This window comes from Salmo salar, chromosome ssa10 (genome assembly GCF_905237065.1).
Source record: "Salmo salar chromosome ssa10, Ssal_v3.1, whole genome shotgun sequence".
NCBI lineage: Eukaryota > Metazoa > Chordata > Actinopteri > Salmoniformes > Salmonidae > Salmo > Salmo salar.
In genome coordinates, this window is record NC_059451.1 from 108,229,280 (window position 1) to 108,248,318 (window position 19,039).

General features: G+C 42.8%; 1 protein-coding gene across 3 annotated transcripts in view; it reads left to right on the forward strand.

Moving 5' to 3' along the window:
• The first annotated feature begins 773 nt into the window (after positions 1-773).
• The window catches only part of si:ch211-266k8.4 (carabin), a 48,576-nt gene continuing 30,310 nt past the window's right edge, over positions 774-19,039 (forward strand). Inside the window, exons 1-11 of one of the 3 annotated variants that reach the window (XM_045688369.1) lie at positions 774-1,259; positions 4,344-4,431; positions 4,692-4,799; positions 4,971-5,163; positions 5,280-5,405; positions 5,979-6,102; positions 6,213-6,282; positions 7,168-7,282; positions 8,621-8,680; positions 9,262-9,379; positions 12,635-12,744. In XM_045688369.1, the coding sequence (XP_045544325.1) occupies positions 1,129-1,259; positions 4,344-4,431; positions 4,692-4,799; positions 4,971-5,163; positions 5,280-5,405; positions 5,979-6,102; positions 6,213-6,282; positions 7,168-7,282; positions 8,621-8,680; positions 9,262-9,379; positions 12,635-12,744 (1,243 nt within the window). In that variant the 5' untranslated portion in view covers positions 774-1,128. The remainder of the gene's footprint in view (positions 1,260-4,343; positions 4,432-4,691; positions 4,800-4,970; positions 5,164-5,279; positions 5,406-5,978; positions 6,103-6,212; positions 6,283-7,167; positions 7,283-8,620; positions 8,681-9,261; positions 9,380-12,634; positions 12,745-19,039) is intronic. The other 2 variants (XM_045688368.1, XM_014125441.2) reach the window with 2 other exon arrangements.

Consider the following 19,039-nt stretch of genomic DNA (forward strand, 5'->3'; position numbering starts at 1 on the left):
GAATAGGTGGCCAGGAACAAGGAGAGAAGGTTTCTGTGGACTATACTTATGGGGAATCCCAAACCACCCCCTCACCCTTACCAACTCATTCAGAGGACCCTCTGTTATCAAGTGTGGCTGACGAAATGCTGACTTCCATCGAATGGCGAGGGGATCGATAAACCCATTAACTTCGGGACACACTCATAACTTGAATGATGCAATTCATATTCCACATTTCAATAAAATATGCATTAAATTCAAATTAACAATTTCCTGCTGTCATTTTGCAATGTGTCAATTTTAAACTGTCATTTTTGTTTTATGTCAAGCCTTGTAATCAGACACAAACAACCGTACATGTCATATAATTAGTCACTCCTCTCAATACTTTTGAATGAAATTGAGCAAACTCCAAACATATCACAGTGCATGTTGATGTTGGGATAGAACTTCACTTTGGAGCCTGCAGTCTTGCTGGCTAGGTCAAAATGGCTATCGGAGGATTTAATTAGCACCTATATCCTTAAAAAAAAAAAATATATATATATATATATATATATTATTATTATAATAATAATAATAATCATAATCATAATAATAATAATAATAATAATAATAATAATAATAATAATTCCTCAGCTTTGAGCCATGCATTACTACACATGCCAGGAAGATGGTCACATCTTCCCTAAACGAAAGGAAAAGTCTGGCTTTTATACTGCTGGAAATTTTCCCACCCTTGATTACAATTCACAACACCTTGGACTGTCAAAGGCCATAAGGGGGCATTCAAGAACGCCACCTTTTACACAAGGGTCATTGCACCGCCACTGTTTGCTACAAGATACAAAGGCTCAATTTATTTGATGGTATAGATACAATGTTTTAATTCTAACAAATCATCAAAATTCATCAGATATTGGCTTAATTCGGAGAAAACGTTGCTCAGTAGGCCACATATCAGAACTTTTGAAGCAGTTGTGGATCTTGAATACACCCCACTTTCATTTGTCAGTAGTGAATGACGTAAACCGAAATAACGGGCGCGGTGTTTGAACGTTGACAGTGTTCCAGAGAAACAAAGTAGCGAACCGCATAACATTTCATGCACAGTCCTTGAAACAGTTTCAAAGTAACTAATTTAGAATGGGTAGAAGAAGAAGCAGCACATTCCCAATTAAAAGACGCGCTACTGAGAGTTTGGGGTTTGACGAATTCGGGTTTGCCCAAACTAAAAGAAAGGACCAAAAACGTCAACACCGATGTCACGATTACAGGTAGGATTATTTACATTCAGTTGCATTTCATTAATGACAATCAAGGTTTAAGATTGGATGTAGGTTTATCAACAATGTTTTCTAGCCTGTTTTTGTTGGACAAGACTGGATGTTGCCCTTGATCACGACCCTCAGTTCCATTGTTCCATTGTTCAAAGGCGTATTCTGTAAGGGGAGTTTTAAGATCTCCGATGCTCGTTCTGAACATTGACTTGCATCACTTGCAGTATGGTTTAGGAAACATAAGAACCTTATCTTTCATATCAGCGAGAAATAATTTAAAAAAAGTTTATTAATACACACCTTGATAGGGTAAATCAAATCACATTTATTTATGAAGCCCTTTTCACATCAGCTGATGTCACAAAGTCCTATACAGAAACCCAGCCTAAAACCACAAACAGCAACCAATGCAGAAGCATGTTGGATAGGGAAAAACGCTCTTGAAAGGTAGGAACCTAGGAAGAAACCTAGAGAGGAACCAGGCTCTGAGGGGTGGCCAGTCCTCTTCTGGCTGTGCCGGGTTGAGATTATAACAGTACATGGCCAAGATGTTCATAGATGACCAGCAGGGTCAAATAATAATAATAATCATCACAGTGGTTGTAGAGGGTGCAACAGGTCAGCACCTCGGGAGGAAATGTCAGTTTGCTTTTCATAGCCGATCATTCAGAGTTCGAGACAGCAGGTGCGGTAGAGAGAGAGAGTCGAAAACAGCAGGTCCCGGACAAGGTAGCACGGCCGGTGAACAGGTCAGGGTTCCATAGCTGCAGGCAAAAAAGTTGAAACTGGACCAGCAGCACGACCAGGTGGACTGGGGACAGCAAGGAGACGTCAGGCCAGGTAGTCCTGAGGCAAGGTCCCAGGGCTCAGGTTTCTCCGAGAGGGGAGGCAGAGAATCCCGGGGGAGAGAGGGGAACCGGCCAGGCAGAGACAGCAAGGATGGTTCGTCGCTCCGGTGCCTTCCCGTTCACCCTCACGCCCCTGGGCCAGAATACACTCAATCATAGGACCTACTGAAGAGATGAGTCTTTAATAAAGACTTAAAGGTCAAGACCGAGTCTGCGTCTCTCACATGGATAGGCAGACCATTCCATAAAAATGGAGCTCTATAGGAGAAAGCCCTGCCTCCAGCTGTTTGCTTAGAAATTCTAGGGACAATAAGGAGGCCTGGGTCTTGGGACCGTAGTGTACGTGTAGGTATGTATTGTAGGACCAAATCGGCGAGATCGGTAGGAGCAAGTCCATGTAATGCTTTGTAGGTTAGCAGTAAAACCTTAATCTGCCCTAACCTTAACAGGAAGCCAGTGTAGAGGCTAGCACTGGAGTAATATGTAATACAAGTAATACAAGCGGTTCTGTGAAAATTGAATTTAATCAGAAGCCACTGACAGATTTCTGGATTGGACTGCGCTCAGAGTATCCTGCCTTGGCAAATCGCGCTGTTAGGACGCTAATGCCCTTTGCAACCACGTACCTATGTGAAAGTGGATTCTCGGCCCTCACTAGCATGAAAACTAAATACAGGCACAGACTGTGTGGAAAATTATTTAAGCTTGAGACTCTCTCCAATACAACCCAACATTGCAGAGTTATGTGCATCCTTTCAAGCACACCCTTCTCATTAACCTGTGGTGAGGTATTCACAATTGGATGAACAAATACAGTTTTATATTTAAGATGGTTAAATAAAGAGCAAAATTGATTATTATTTGTGCCCTGGTCTCTAAGAGCTCTTTGTCACTTCCCACGAGCCGGGTTGTAACAAACACTCATTCTTATGTTTAATAATTGTATTGCGTGTGTGTGGCAGGCAATGATGGCAAAAAACAACATTTGAGAGTGCTCTACCCCTGGTGCTAAAGGGAGTATGCAGCTGGAGGTTGAATGTTTGAAGGGGTACGGGACTATAAAGAGTTTGGGAACCACTGATCTTGGGTATTACACAAGGTTCAATTTAGTTCCTTAGTTAGGTGGTTAACCGGTTTTTGTCCTCTGACGTCCTTGGGTAGGTGGAGGGAGTCTGGAAGGGAATCTAGGAATCTTTGGGTTGTCTGAGAATTTATAGCATGGCTTTTGATGATCCTTGGTTCGCGTCTAAACAGATTATTTGTTGCGATTGCAAACGTAATAAAATGGTGGTCCAATAGTCCAGGATTATGAGGAAAAACATTAAGATCCACAATGTTTATTCCTCTGGACAAAACAAGGTCCAGAGTATGACTGTTGCAGTGAGGTAGGTCCGGAGACATGTTGGACAAAACCCAGAGTCGATGATGGCTCCGAAAGCCTTTTGGAGTGGGTCTGTGGACTTTTCCATGTGAATATTAAAGTCACCAAAAATTAGAATATTATCTGCCATGACTACAAGGTCCGATAAGAATTCAAGGAACTCAGTGAGGAACGCTGTATATGGCCCAGGAGGCCTGTAAGCAGTAGCTATAAAAAGTGATTGAGTAAGCTGCATAGATTTCGTGACTAGAAGCTCAAAATACGAAAACAGTCATTTTTATTTTTTTGTAAATTGAAATTTGCTATCGTAAGTGTAAGCAACTCCTCCGCCTTTGCAGGATTATCACATCAAAATTGTGATTAGTTCATTGACTATAACTGCCTTGGAAGTGAGGGATCTAACATTAAGTAGCTCTATTTTGAGATGAGATATCACAATCTATATCAATAATGACAGGAATGGAGGTCTTTATTCCAGTGAGATTGAGAGGTCCTGTATCAACAAACTCACTTCCTTGACAAATTCCTTCACAACAGCTCTGCGCTTCTGGCGCAAGAAGTATAAATCCCTGACTTCTACAGAGGTCACGTCAGAATGACCATGTAAAGCCTTTAGGTGTATTTTAATTTACGGGCTATGTGCTTCGAAAGACGCATCGAAAGCGGTTTTTATTGACGTTTCTAAAAGTTAAAACACAGCATCGGGATTGTAGTTTGTGGGCAAAGTTAATGGCTGAGAACTGTAGGGAGAAGGCAGACTCCGCCTAGAATTTTCAATAGCTAGACTGGATTGGACATGCGCATTCAAAGAAGAGAAGAATTGTTTCTTTTAACTGACTGTTTCTCCCCCAGTTACCCCCAACTCAACACCCGTAGGGTGAAGGAATTGTGTGAGCTTCTTAGTTACTGGAATGGATCCAGTTTCATCTGCAGAAGCCAGGTATGTTGTCCTACTGAATGTGTTATAGAACACCATATGCAACATATTAAATTAATAGGCTATGTTTAGATTAGACCTTCCTTAGGCAGTTGTTTGCCAAACAGCCTATGCATTATTTTCTTGTTTTAAATTGTGCACCTTCAAGTGGTCACATGACACAGTGAAAGTTTATCTTACAACAGACCTGGAACATTTCAGTTAATCACACTATTTTTAAACATATTTTGTAGGACATTGGCCACATTTCTTTCCCTTTTCAGATTGAACGGTTTATGAGAATGGGAATCCCTCCAGCTTTAAGAGGGCGAGTGTGGAAGTGCCTTCTCAACATCGACAAACTAAGAGAATCCAGTGCTTTTAACTATCAGGTGCAGTCCCATAACCACTGTACATATCATTTTCAAAAGTATACTCTAGACTGGCTCTTGCATTATTGAAAAGCAAAACAATTTTCCTCCTCCATAGCCTACTTCTACAGTGACACATTTAATAGACATTGGCCAATTGTTTTATTTAGTTGTGTATTCACTCAATGACAGAAATGTTTGGATGAGATCCGAGGGCCCCTGGTTGACCTGGGAGTTAGTGAATACGGCATCATCTCAGCCATAGCTACTTTGAATGACACAGAGAATGACCTGGGGTCCAACCAACTTCCCTCCCGCTGTCCCCCGGACTCGGCCTACTCCAGTGCAGATGTCACCATCTTTCGTCAGATCGCTCTGGATCTGCGTGAGTTATGGGATATTCTGTAGACCCCCTTTTCTCTGTACTGACAGTATGTTTTCTTTGCACATCTGGGATATGAATGGCTGATTGCATTTGACTCTTATCTTATCTTTGTACAGAGAGATCCTTCCCAACCCATCGCACCCTGATGGGCGAGAGTCCTGAGGCAATAGAAGGCCAAGCCAAGCTCTTCCGAGTCCTCATCGCCTACGCAAAGTACAACCCTAAGATTGGGTATAGCCAAGGTACAGTAAGGGGAGCTGACTGTTTGCAATCATGTATGCACGTAAGCACCAATTTGGAACGATGTTGTTTAAATATTGCTGGGGCTGTTTGATGGAGGCACAGATATATGTATGCAATAACTGTAGTTTTGTCATTAAACAAATCCATTTGAATTAGTTTCCAAGGACAATATTCCTTGTTAATGTTCTTTCATGACATCCAAAAACAATTCACCTACCATGCAGTTGGTAGTAACATTTTAAGTTCCATACTTCAGCCACTTGGGGGCAGAAGAGTCTAAGTAGACATTGAGCTGGTACAGCACCATGCTGCCAAGCTAATCACACAAACATTTCCAATAATTTACATTTTACATTTTAGTCATTTAGCAGACGCTCTTATCCAGAGCGACTTACAAATTGGTGCATTCACCTATAATATCCAGTGGAACAACCACTTTACAATAGTGCATCTAAATAATAATACAGAATGTGTTTAAAAATTATCTGCATGGTTGACATTGGTGTGTGTGTGTCCCCTTATTTTATCCATATTAGTAGCGCCTTATTATTGACTGTTCATATCTTTATCAGGAATGTCATACATCGCTGCAGTGCTTCTTATGCACCTAAGTGAAGAGGAGGCCTTCTGGGCCTTGGGAGTTCTTCTAGAGAAGCCTAAATATCTGTCAGAGCTGTTTGACCTCTCCGGGGAGAAGTGAGAATGTCCTTTCAATGCGTGTCACATTATGATTATTTTATTAATGACATGAAGCAGCATACTTGCTGAAGTACTGTATTTAACTGGTCTTTGCTTTCTAATGTTAGGATCCAGCATCAAGCGATGGTGTTTCACCAGTTCTTCAAGCACAGGAAACCTCAGCTCTCCAAGCACATAGTAAGTGTGAGGACCCAGCTCTCTGCGTACAACTTGTAGTAGCTCTTAGGCACAAATCTCATACTGAGAGGACTTAAAAAAAAACTGTTATCCAGGGATATCTGGAGGGGAATCTGCTTGGTCACTGAACATGCCTCAAATGTAGGGCTCTTCTCATCACTCTTCCACTGTGCATTCCTCTCTAAAATCCCATGGCTTTCCCACAGAGACCATCATCATCACTGCAGCACATTATCCTCAGGGACTGGGTTTTACCACTAGATTCGCAGCTGCTTCCCAGTAACAGTCTGAGCTCATGTACGGAAAGAGGGTTGGCCATGTTGGTGTCACACAGCTTTATCCTGGAAATGACAGCAGTAAAAGCTCTTTGCTTACAGATGCCTCCTGCTTTGTCAGAAGGGGGAAGCTGTGTGGCTATGATGTCTCTGAAAGCAGCTACCCCTCAGCACAGTTTTAGCTAAGTAATGAAATCTTGGTCTGTGAGTGAAATATGGAAGTTCCTTCACCAGCTTGGCCCATCTCATTGCTCTCAGCTCTCTTAAGTCCCACCACCCTCTCTCTTTACCTGCAGCCTTAGGCCCCTTTTAAATGAGAGAATAAACCTCTCTGCTGCTTGACTGTCTCTTGAGAGATTTTCTATTTCTCGGTGATGACTCAGCACGTCTCAGAGAAAAGCTGCCCATTCAGTGCCGGCGGCCTGCGCACCACAGCGGCTTAAATGCACTCGAGTGAATGTTTCTGATGCCTTATTTGAAGTACCAAGACCAGCATTTTACCACTGACTCTTGATAGAGCTCTGCTTAAAAGTTTATTTTATTATGGAACTCAGTCAATTTTCCATATGCAACTTTCTGTTCCTAAATTCTCTTCTTTCTTTTCTTTTAGGAGGATGTAAGGGTTTCGTCCATCCATTTTGTTATGCCTTGGTTCCTAACCCTGTTCACCTCCCTGCCCTGCTGGGACTCTGTGCTGGCTGTATGGGACCTCATCATGTTGCATGGTAATACTAACAGGGCGGTACAGACTTTTGGATTCTGTAAACACTTTGTCATTATGTACATTATTGTTATCATTTTTCACCCTACCTTTTCGCCTCTGCCTCACACTTCAGATTCAGGAGAATGGCTATGAGCTGTTCTGGCTTGCACAAGCTTAGAGCAAGGCCACCCACCTACATAATATAATATTTTATACAGTGCAAATTGCAATACAGCATATATAAAAATGGATGTGTCTCTTCACAGTCCCTGTTGTGCTGTAAGGTGTTCTTTTTATCTGGTTTTTGAATCTGGTTTTATTGCTAGCTTGAGTTACCTGGGGTGGCAGAGTTCCATGTAGTCATGGCTCTTTTTAATACTGTGCGTTTCCCAGCTTCTGGTCTGGACCTGGGGACTGTGAACAGAACTCTGCTTGCATGTCTTGTGTTGTACCAATGAGTATCTGAACTGTGTGCCAACTGCTTGAACAGACCGTTCGGTACCATCAACACCTCGCACAAAGACCAATAGCAATCAATCTTTCGTCAACTTTGAGCCAGGAGAGATTGACATGAATGTTACTAACATTTGCCCTCCGTGTACATCTAAGTGCTGCTCTATTCTGGACCAACTACAATTGACCTATGTCCCCCTTTATCGCACATGACCTACACAACTGGGCTATAGTCCAGGTGTGACAAAATTAGGACCTGTCTGGTCCACTGAGCTGTCAAGAAAGCAGAGCGACGCCTTATCATGAACAGACCTTTTCCATTTGAACAACCGTTAGGTGTATATGTTTTGTCCATGACAGCTTGCTATCTAGGGTTACACCCAGCAGTTTAGTCTCCTCAACTTGCTCAATTGCCACATTATTCAATAATAGATTTTAATGAGATTTTTGTGTTGAGCGCATGATTTGTCCCAATAACGATGCTATTCGTTTTTGTGATTATTTAGCACCAGACTATTGCTTGTTACCGTTCTAAAACTGACTGGAGCTCTGTTAGTGTCATTTATTTTACATTCGTAGCCAACGTGTATACTGTTGAGTCGTCAGCATACATAGACACACAGGCTTTAGTCAAGGTCAGTGGAAGATCATTAGTAAAAACAGAACAATAATGGCCCAAGCCGGCTGCCCTGCGGTACACCACACTCAACCGAATTTGCATTTGAGATGCGTCCATTAAAGAAAACCCTCTGTTCTATTAGATGGGTAACTCTCAACCCTTAAGGCAGAGGATGTAAATCCATAATGCCTAACTTTTCAGCAACAGGTTATGATCAATGACATCAAAAGCTGCACTGAAGTCTTACTAAACAGCTCCCTCAATCTTTTTACTATCAATTTCTTTCAGCAAATCATCAGTCATCAGTGCCAAGCATGTTCAGTCCCCTTCCCCATAAGCATGCTGAAGGTCTGTTAATTTGTTTTCTGTAAAATAACTTTTATTTGGTCAAGTTTGCTAAGCACTGGTAACAGGGTGTTTGAACCTTTTTTAAAGGGTTCTCTGCTACTCTTGGGCAGCGGTATTACCTTTGCCTCGCTCAAGGCCTGAGGGCGCACACCATCTTCTAGGCTTAAATTGAAGATGTAAGTCGCTCTGGGTAAGAGCGTCTGCTAAATGACTTAAATGTAAAAAAAAATGTAAAAAAGATGTGGCAAACCAGATTCGCAATGTATTCCGCTACCGTCTTCAGCAATTTACCATCCAGGTTGTTGATACAAGGTGGCTTGTCCAAAAATGTTTTCAACTCTTCCACATTCCCTTTGCGGAACTCAAAACTACAGCGACTCTTTCATTATTTTGTCTGTTATACATGAATATGACGGCTCAGTGTTTTGTTTTTTGCTAATCTTGTCAACAAAAAGTTAAAGGTTTGATTTATCTCACTATCTAGAGTTTTTATTATACTGACGGTCATTGACTAAATGGTCCCAGATCTGTTTGTGCTGTTTTGCCAGCTGTATTTCTGGTTCATGTTACTTTGTGTCCAGGCCTCTCTGCTGTGTTCCGTACTGGTCTCACCATCATTCAGCTGCTGGAGTCTCGGCTAATGAACCTGACTGACGAGGCTGCCGTGCTACCCCTGCTGCTAAGGGTACCTGTGGATGTGTGAGTGCTACGTCATCCTTATTCAAAAACAGAGACTTGGGCCCACACAGTAGTTTAAATCATCATAGGAACCATTATATACATTTTATTTTAGTGGACAGCCATTTTAGTTCCTATTTTCAATACAAGCATCTCTTAAATAGACTTGTCTCATACAAATCAGTCAATATAGCGTCAGTAGTTCAACATATTTTGTTGACGTCTAGCGGTCCCTATGGAAACATGGCAAGGGCACTGGTTTTGTGTGTATATAACAGTGGCTGGCCAGTTCATGATGTGAAGCAGTTATCGTATTTGTTTTAATATCTTAACCAAATCCTTTTAATCATTCTCTTGCCTGCCTCTCTTTTGAAGAAATATTTCTCTCTACAATGTTTACTTTGGCCAAAGAACTGTGGATTAGCCTCTTGTTACTGTGGGATGAACAGCATTGAGTCCCTTGAGCATGTTAATCAATGGAGTTTAAGAGCTCTTTGATTTCCAGGCTTTGTTTTATTGGGTTGGGGAGTCGTTATAGCAACGGTGCCTTGCTAATGTTTTGTTGGTGTCCTTGTAGGATTTAGATGGCATTTTAGGGACCTATTGGATGTTTTATTGATTTTGCCCAACTTGGGATTGTTGTAGGACTCGACTAGTATATTTAACTTGCCTTTCTATTAGAAGCATTACTTTACAAAGCAATATACAATTTGGATATTATTTGAGATTAGTTATGAAATAACTTCAGTTTCTTTGAGGATGTTCCCTGCAAAACAAGTCATTCATTTGTGGTGTTCACATTTGAATATTTTGCCTTTGTGACGGCAGGCACCGAGCCACATGCCACATTGAAGGGCTCTTGTTTCTAGATTGGCATCTGTGTGCCAGCCCAGTGAGGTCATGGCTAAGTGGTTTCTCTGTCTCGAACCAGGATCCTCTTACGAAAGGAAGAAACAAGCTCCCTGAAACCACAGCCTTTCTGGTCCGTGAGAGTGGGGGGAGGGGAAGCAGAAAAGTATAGGGTCAGAGAGTCATCTATACAGAGGAATTAGGCTATGAGCAGTCAGCCGGTTAGGATACAGCATAAAAACATCCTCTATCACCCCATTGAGAATATAATATTTTCAGGAGACCTGATTTAACCCTGGCTTTAACTCAAAATCCTTGGCCATGGTCAGGCTCTCCTATCTGTTTTAATACAGAGTGGAGTAGGTGGACAAGTGAAACGCCAATAGACAATCATCTGATTAATGAAGGACTTTCTTTCATCCATTTAATCTATTGGTTTCTGTCCATCACTGCCCACCCCTTCCCCCCTTATCTCCATTCAGGCCTATTGACACGTCCCTCTGCCTGAGGAGTTGACAGCTCATTTGTTTGCTACCTTTCACTGACAAGCCCACATCAATGTGGCCACTTTTTCACGGTGCTTTATGTAAGAGCCAGCGTGATGTGAAGCATAGGGACAAGCTGTGTCCCAGCTCCAAGGGCTTTTTAACTGGATGCTTTTGTAACCATGATATACAGTGCATTCGGAAAGTATTCCGACCCTTTCCCTTTTTCCACATTTTGTTATGTTACAGCCTTTTTCTAAAATGGATTGAATAAATGTTTTTCCTGATCAATCTACCCACAATTCCCCATAATGACAAAGCGAAAACAGATGTTTGCAAATTTATTTATTTTTAAAAACGGATACCTTATACACGTAAGTGTTCAGACCCTTTGCTATGAGACTCGAAATTGAGCACAGGTGCAACCTGTTTCCATTGATCATCCTTAAGATGTTTCTACAACTTGATTGGAGTCCACCTGTGGTAAATTCAATTGATTGGACAAGATTTGGAAAGGAACACACCTGTTTATATAAGCTCCCACAGTTGACAGTGCATGTCAGAGCAAAAACAAAGCCATGAGGTCGAAGGAATTGTCCGTAGAGCTCGAAGACAGGATTCTGTCGAGGCACAGATCTGGGGAAGGGTACCAAAAAATGTCTGCATCATTGAAGGTCCACAATAATACAATGGCCTCCATTCTTAACTGGAAGAAGTTTGGAACCATCAAGACTCTTCCTAGAGCTGGCCGCCTGGCCAAACTCAGCAATCGGGGGAGTAGGGCCAAGGTCAGGGAGGTGACCATGAACCCGATGGTCACTGTGACAGAGCGCTAGAGTTCCTCTGTGGAGATGGGATAACCTTCCAGAAGGACAACCTTCTCTGCAGCACTCCACCAATCAGGCCTGTATGGTAGAGTGGCCAGACAGAAACCACTCCTCAGTTAAAGGCACATGACAGCCCACTTGGAGTTTGCCAAAAGGCACCTTAAGGACTCTGACCATGAGAAACAAGATTCTCTGGTCTGAAGAAATCAAGATTGAACTCTTTTTGGCCTGAATGCCAAATGTCACGTCTGGAAGAAACCTGGCACCATCCCTACTGTGGAGCATGGTGGTGGCAGCATCATGCTGTGGGGATGTTTTTCAGTGGAAAGGACTGGGACACTAGTCAGGTTCGAGGGAAAGATGAACGGAGCAAAGTACAGAGAGATCCTTGATGAAAACCTGCTCCAGAGCACTCAGGACCTCAGACTGGGGTGAAGGTTCACAGGACAATGACCCAACAGGACAATGACCCTACGCACACAGCCAAGACACGCAGGAGTGGCTTCGGGACAAGCCTTTGAATGTCCTTGAGTGGCCCAGCCAGAGCCTGGACTTGAACCTGATCAAACATCTCTGGAGAGACCTGAAAATAGCTGTGCAGTGATACTCCCCAGCCAACCTGACAGAGCTTGAGGATCTACAGAAAAGAATAGGAGAAGCTCCCCAAATACAGGTGTGCCAAGCTTGTGACTTACCCAAGAAGACTCACGGCTGTAATCGCTGTCAAAAGTACTGAGTAAATGGTCTCAATACTTTTTAAAAATAAATTTGGAAACATTTCTTAAACTTTGTTTTTGCTTTGTCATTATGGGGTATTGTGTGTAGATTGTTGAGAAAAAAAACCGATTCATTTTAGAGTAAGGCTGGAACATAATAAAATGTGAGCGAAATCAAGGGTCTGAATACTTTCCGAATGCGCTGTATCAAAGGTTTGACTATTGCCATTGAGTCTTAAGGGCAATTCAATTTCGCATGTTTTTCTTCTTCTCCCACCTATAAAGCCAACTGTCATGTATTGCTTCAAACTGATGTGATGGCTGATCAAAGTTGAATGAGGAGGAGATGATTTAAGAACCTTTTCTGTACTAATGTAAGGCCCTTTCTGTCCCCTCCAGTGCTCAGCACTGTGTCCTGCTCCCAGCCCTGTGGAGCACAGAGGTACAGGAGTGGGAGATCAAGTGCATGAACAGCCTGGTGTTGGAGGAGACTGAGGGACACCACCCAGGTAACACACACACACACACACACACACACACACTCAAATCAAATAACATTTTATTTGTCACATGCGCCGAATACAACAGGTGTAGAAATGCTCACATGCCCTTAACCAACACACATTGTTGTAGTGGTACAATTAAATTACTCTACCGGACTTCCTCCTGCGTTATGTGTTTGACCAATGACAGGCCCTGACGCTGTAACGGGAAAAGTGGGTGGGAAACTAAAGGTTAAGTGGGAATGTCTGACAGAGTAACCTGAGATGGTCTTTCACTCTGCACAGTCCTCAGTGTCCAGGCCTTATCTGGTGGTCCATGATAGTCATGGATTTGGTTGGGTGAGTCTGTAAGACATTTGTTCATCCTGACTAAATGTCAGAGCTGTTTTACTTGGACCCTGGGGATGATTCACAAACCTCAATGTAATGTGTGCGCTTTGTTGCTAATTTTGTCAAGACCGATGATAAAAGTTGAAACGGACGATTCTCTGTCGTTGTCCTTTCTACCCTCTGTTTTTGTCCTTTTTGCTGTGTAGAAAATTGGTTGATACACCATTAAATCATCTGCTCACTCTTTGGAGTTCTTATTTTTTGTTTTCAGTGATGACTTAAAGCATTTTCACAGGAACTTTGGCATGACGACTCACTGCCTTGCCGCTCAGCCCTGTGGGTGGTGCTTTAACCCATGTTACTAATGGATGACAGTGATTTTAGCATTCAGAGATGAACTGGGTTAGGCCAGACCCTTTGTGTGTGTGAGAGATCATCATTCCCTCCCCTTCAGCTGCGATGACTAATGCCATCATCCTGGCATAGTCTCAGGCACAGTAAGTATAATCATTTCTCTGAGAGTGAAAGGGCTCCCTGATTAGCTGCTATGCGCTCTGTGCTGATCTGATTCCAGGTCTTACATTACCGTTGTCGCCAGCATGAGCAATACTTTAGAGAGCCTCCCCTCAGATCTTGGTGTCTGAGTCGCGTCACCGTGTTTGTGTCCACTCTCTTGGCAGACAAAAGGGGAACATATTTTGAGTTATTCAGTACCCGGCTCGACATGCCCCCTCCCTATGGTAGTTTTATCTTCACACCAGACGTGCTGGAATGCCATCTGACACGTGAGCACTGTCAGCTCTGAGTCACCGCCTGGCTCTGACTGGGAGAGACTCCTGGAGGCCCTGTCAGTGAGTCACATTATGGCTGCAAAATGGCTGCCGCAGGCCCTGTTGTCAGTGTGGATCAGTCTGGACCAGGGGCCCCACTGTAAAGCTAATTGAAAGGCTCAGCACAGCAGCAGATTTTACTATGTGAATCTCTCATCAGGCTGTTGTGTGAGTCTGGATGAGTCATCCACACTGCCTGCTGTTTAGCTAGCTGCCTCTCTTGCCCCAGGTGGAGAGGAGCTAAATCAAAACCCCCTCAGTAACCAGGCCTTCAGAGCCAGCCTCCTCCAGTCTGTAGTCCTTTTTGACAACCTACACTATAGATACTATGACACACTGAGGCCCAGTGAATTCCAAAAAGGATGGAACTGTTTTGGGTACACAAGAGTCTAGATTTTTCAGAACCAGTTACATTTGTTTTTTTTACTGGAAGTGTTAATTAAGGTTTGTTTTAATGATTAACAGCACTTGACAGGTCTGTCCATTCTAGAGTATGAGTATAGATGGATGGTGTTTCTCTGACGTGAGTTTTCAGCTGATGACGAGTACAGCGCTCTTGCTTTCTGTCCTCAATGAAGCAGTCATCTCTCTACCGCTATGAATTAATTACAACATTCACTTTGTCTCCTATCCTCACCAACTGTGCCAACACCTTTTATCGCCACTGATATCGTAGACATGAGATTCACCTCAAAAACAGCTTGTTTTGAAATATGCATTAAATGGCAGACATCAATATAGACTTAAAGATAAATCATTTAGGTAGTAGTGTGTTTTGGAGCTATGAGTTCTAGCTGCTACTTCCTGTGTTGGAGCAGGATTGTATTCTGCCTGTGTGAGCTAGCTTGCTCGCTGCTCTGGCCCTCTGGTCTGGTGCTAGACCTTTAGTCAGCACAACAGTGAGAGCAGGTGTCTCTTTTTCTCGTCCTCTCCCTCTCTCAGCATGTTGTTCCTCTGCTCGTGCAATGACTCAGCTGCTTTCTGAGGCTTTAATAAAAGTGTTGCTAGGGCCACCTTCACCCGTAGGACTGATCTGCACTCCGTTCACCTTCACCCGTAGGACTGATCTGCACTCCGTTCACCTTCACCCGTAGGACTGATCTGGACTTTGTTCTGTCTAAGCAAAGAACAGTTTTCCTGGGATATAATATTTGAGTCTGCATTATTGAGGTGTATTTGGTAACCACAATGAACATATTTAGCTGCAGAATTGTGATATTTTTCTATACGACTTCAAGAGGTCAGAATGTGTTTTCCCTGTGTTACCTGTGCATATATAAAGATTAGGCTTTTTTCGTAAGGTGACATCCATGTAGGGTTGTACAGGTGAATGAATGACCTCTGAGGACATTTCAGAGCTTCTGCATGACTGAGCTGAATGTTTGTCACCTTGGATAAAGTGATATGAGGGATATTTTTTTATCTGGTGAGGTTTGCGCTACACATGAAAAATGAGCTGGTTACAAAAACCTCTGTTTGCATTGTACTGTTCTGTCCCTGAGCTAGCAGTGGTATGTTTCTCTGTAACCGAGGAGGTTTGCTGGTTTCAGATCACAGGCCCCGACTCAAGTCAATGCAGTTATTTAGAACATTTCTCCAAAATTACGATATCTCAACTGCCCACTCAGCTAATCCATTGCCCCCTCCTCCCCTGGCCCTGCCCTGGCGCAGCATGGTTGTGATCGACCCCTGTTCAGCTGTGTCCTCATCAAAGTGGTGAGAAGTTGACCTGACGAGCAGTGGCCCAGTGAGGGACCTTTAGGCTGAAGCTCAATCAGGTTAGAAAGGTGACGTTCCTCCCTGCCTCCAGACAATGCAAGAGTGTTTCATGCTTTCCTACAGCCACATTAAAGCCACTAATGACCCATAGATTTAATTGCCTGAACACTCCTGATGGTCCAAGGATTGATGAAAATTACTCAAATGTTCTCTGGCTTTGTTTTAAGTACAACCTCTACCTCAACTGTCTGAAGGGACAGAACAGTGATCTGTGTCCCCATGGCTGGCTCATCTGCTTCATCTCAAACTCTAAGTGTCCTGGGAGTAACTGTCCTTTGTGTGTACTGTAGCCTTGTATTAGAACATCCTGAGCAGAGTACAGTTTTCTGAAGTTAAATTGGCGCAACGGTGCCATCTTTTAGTCCCCCCTCCCCAAGTACTCCTACCTTCAGTTCCTTGCAAAAAATATTCACCCCCTTGGCGTTTTTTCCTATTTTGTTGCATTACAACCTGTAATTTAAATAGATTTTTATTTGGATTTCATGTAACGGACATATACAAAATAGTCCAAATTGGTGAAGTGAAATGAAAAAAAAAATACTTGTCAAACTGCTATGAAGCCCCTAAATAAGATCTGGTGCAACCAATTACCTTCAGAAGTCACATAATTAGTTAGATTGCAGACAGATGGATTTTATTTAAGTGTCACATGATCTCAGTGTGTGTATATATCTAAATCTGTTCTGAAAGGCCCCAGAGTCTGCAACACCACTAAGCAAGGGGCACCATCAAGCAAACGGCACCATGAAGACCAAGGAACTCTCCAAACGGGTCAGGGACAAAGTTGTGGAGAAGTACACATCAGGGTTGGGTTATAAAGAAATATACCAAACTTTGAACATCCCATGGAGCACCATTAAATCCATTATTCCAAAATGGAAAGAATATGGCACCACAACAAACCTGCCAAAACAGGGCCGCCCACCAAAACTCACAGACCTGGCAATTAGGGCATTAATCAGAGAGGAAAAGAATCTGTCCATAGGACCACTTTAAGCCATACACTCCACAGAGCTGGACTTTACTGAAGAGTGGCCAGAAACAAGACATTGCTTAAAGAAAAAAATAAGCAAACACGTTTGGTGTTCGCCAAAAGGCATGTGGGAGACTCCCCAAACATATGGAAGAAGGTACTCTGGTCAGGTGAGACTAAAATTGAGCTTTTTGGCCATCAAGGAAAACGCTATGTCTGGCGCAAACCCAACACCTTATCACCCTGAGAACTTCATCCCCACAGTGAAGTGTGGTGGCAGCATCATGCTGTGGGGATGTTTTTTATCGGCGGGGACTGGGAAACTGGTCAGAATTGAAGGAATGATGGATTGCGCTGAAGACAGGGAAATTCTTCAGGGAAACCTGTTTCAGTCTTCCAGAGATTTGAGACTAGGACGGAGGTTCACCTTCCAGCAGGACAATGACCCTAAGCATACTGCTAAAGCAACACTCGAGTCGTTTAAGGGAAAACATTTAAATGTCTTGGAATGGCGTAGTCAAAGCCTAGACCTCAATCCGATTGAGAATCTGTGGTATGACTTGAAGATTGCTGTACACCAGCGGAACCCATTCAACTTGAAGGAGCTGGAGCAGTTTTGCCTTGAAGAATGGGTAAAAGTCCCAGTGGCTAGATGTGTCAAGCTTATAGCGACATACCCCAAGAGACTTGTAGCTGTAATTGCTGAGAAAGGTGGCTATACAAAGTATTGACGTTGGGGGGGGGGGGGTCAATAGATATGCACGCTCAAATGTTCTTTGTTTTTGTCTTTCTTGTTTGTTTCACAATAAAAAATATTTTGCATCTTGAAAGTGGTAGGCATGTTATGTAAATCAAATGATACAACCCCCCCCCCAAAAAAAATTCTATTTTTATTCCAGGTTGTAAGGCAACAAAATAGGGAAATTTCCAAGGGGGGTGAATACTTTCACAAGCCACTGTACATGTACAAATTACCTCAACTTTTTATTTTAACCGACTGCCTATCTGGGTGATGTTTTTTCCTCGCCTGACTGATCTGAATCTAGGATTACAGGGACTCTCTGCAACTATATTCAATGTGCAGGACAAAATTGAGGCTATGATTAAAAAGTTGGAGCTCTTTTCTGTCTGCATTAACAAGGACAACACACAGGTCTTTCCATCATTGTATGAGTTATTTATTTTTTGTGTACAAATTAATTCAAGTTTACGGACAATGTCAAATGTGATATAGCAAAGCACCGGAGTGAACAAGAGAGCCTCATCGAAATTGCAAGAAGCGATTCTGTGAATTTCATTTAATCAGAAGTCACTGCCAGATTTCTGGATAGGGCTACACTCAGAGTTTCTTACCTTGGCAAATCGCGCTGTTAAAAGACTGATGCCCTTTGCAACCGCGTACCTGTGTGAGCGTGGATTCTCGGCCCTCACTAGCATGAAAATAAATACAGGCACAGACTGGAAAATGATTTAAGACTGAGACTCTCTCCAATACAACCCAACATTGCGGAGTTATGTGTATTCTTTCAAGCACGCTGCTCATGAACCTGTGGTGAGTAATTCACAATTTTTGAACAAATAAGGGTTTATATGTAAGATGGCTAAATAAAGAGCAAAATTATTGATTATTATATTTGTGCCCTGGTCCTATAAGAGCTCTTTGTCACAACCCAGCTCGTGGGAAGTGACAAACTCACACTCATTCTTATGTTTTTAATAAATGTATCGTTTAGTGTGTGTGTGTGGGGGTCAGGCTTTCAAATGTTTTTTGCCATCATTGTGAGTGTGCTGACCCTGGTGCTAGAGGGGGTACGCAGCTGGAGGTTGAATGACAAAGTTTGGGAACTGCTGTCGTAGAGCGGTTAAGAGCTTGAAAGTAAGCATTTCATGGTAAGGTCTATACCTGTTTTATTCGGTGCATGTGACAAATAAAATTTGATTTTTATCTCCAGTCACTCATGTGGTTACCCCGGGGAGGACTGTCACAACAGGTTTACCAGAATGGGAGATCTTCTGAATTGGTGCACATGCAGGGGAACCAGCCTCAGCAGGAGGCCTCAATTATTAATATTTCCTTGATAATGTTTACTTATTGAGGGGTTAAGATGTGCTTGCAGTCCACCGTTTATGGAGCCAAAGTGCGAACTTGCGATAATGATCAGTCGTGTATGCTGGGCTCAGTACTGTATTTCTGTCTCCTTCAGAAAGTGGGACTTTATACAATGCAAAGGGCAGAGATTTGATGCAGTGGGTATTCATGTGACTGTCAGCCATCTGGAGAAGATAACCTGTTATTTTCAAGGCAGGGCCTGATCTTCTTGGAGCTGCGTTGCCTCATCAGGTCCTCGGAGGGGATGAAGCTGCCTCATATGTCTGCCCCCAAGTCAAA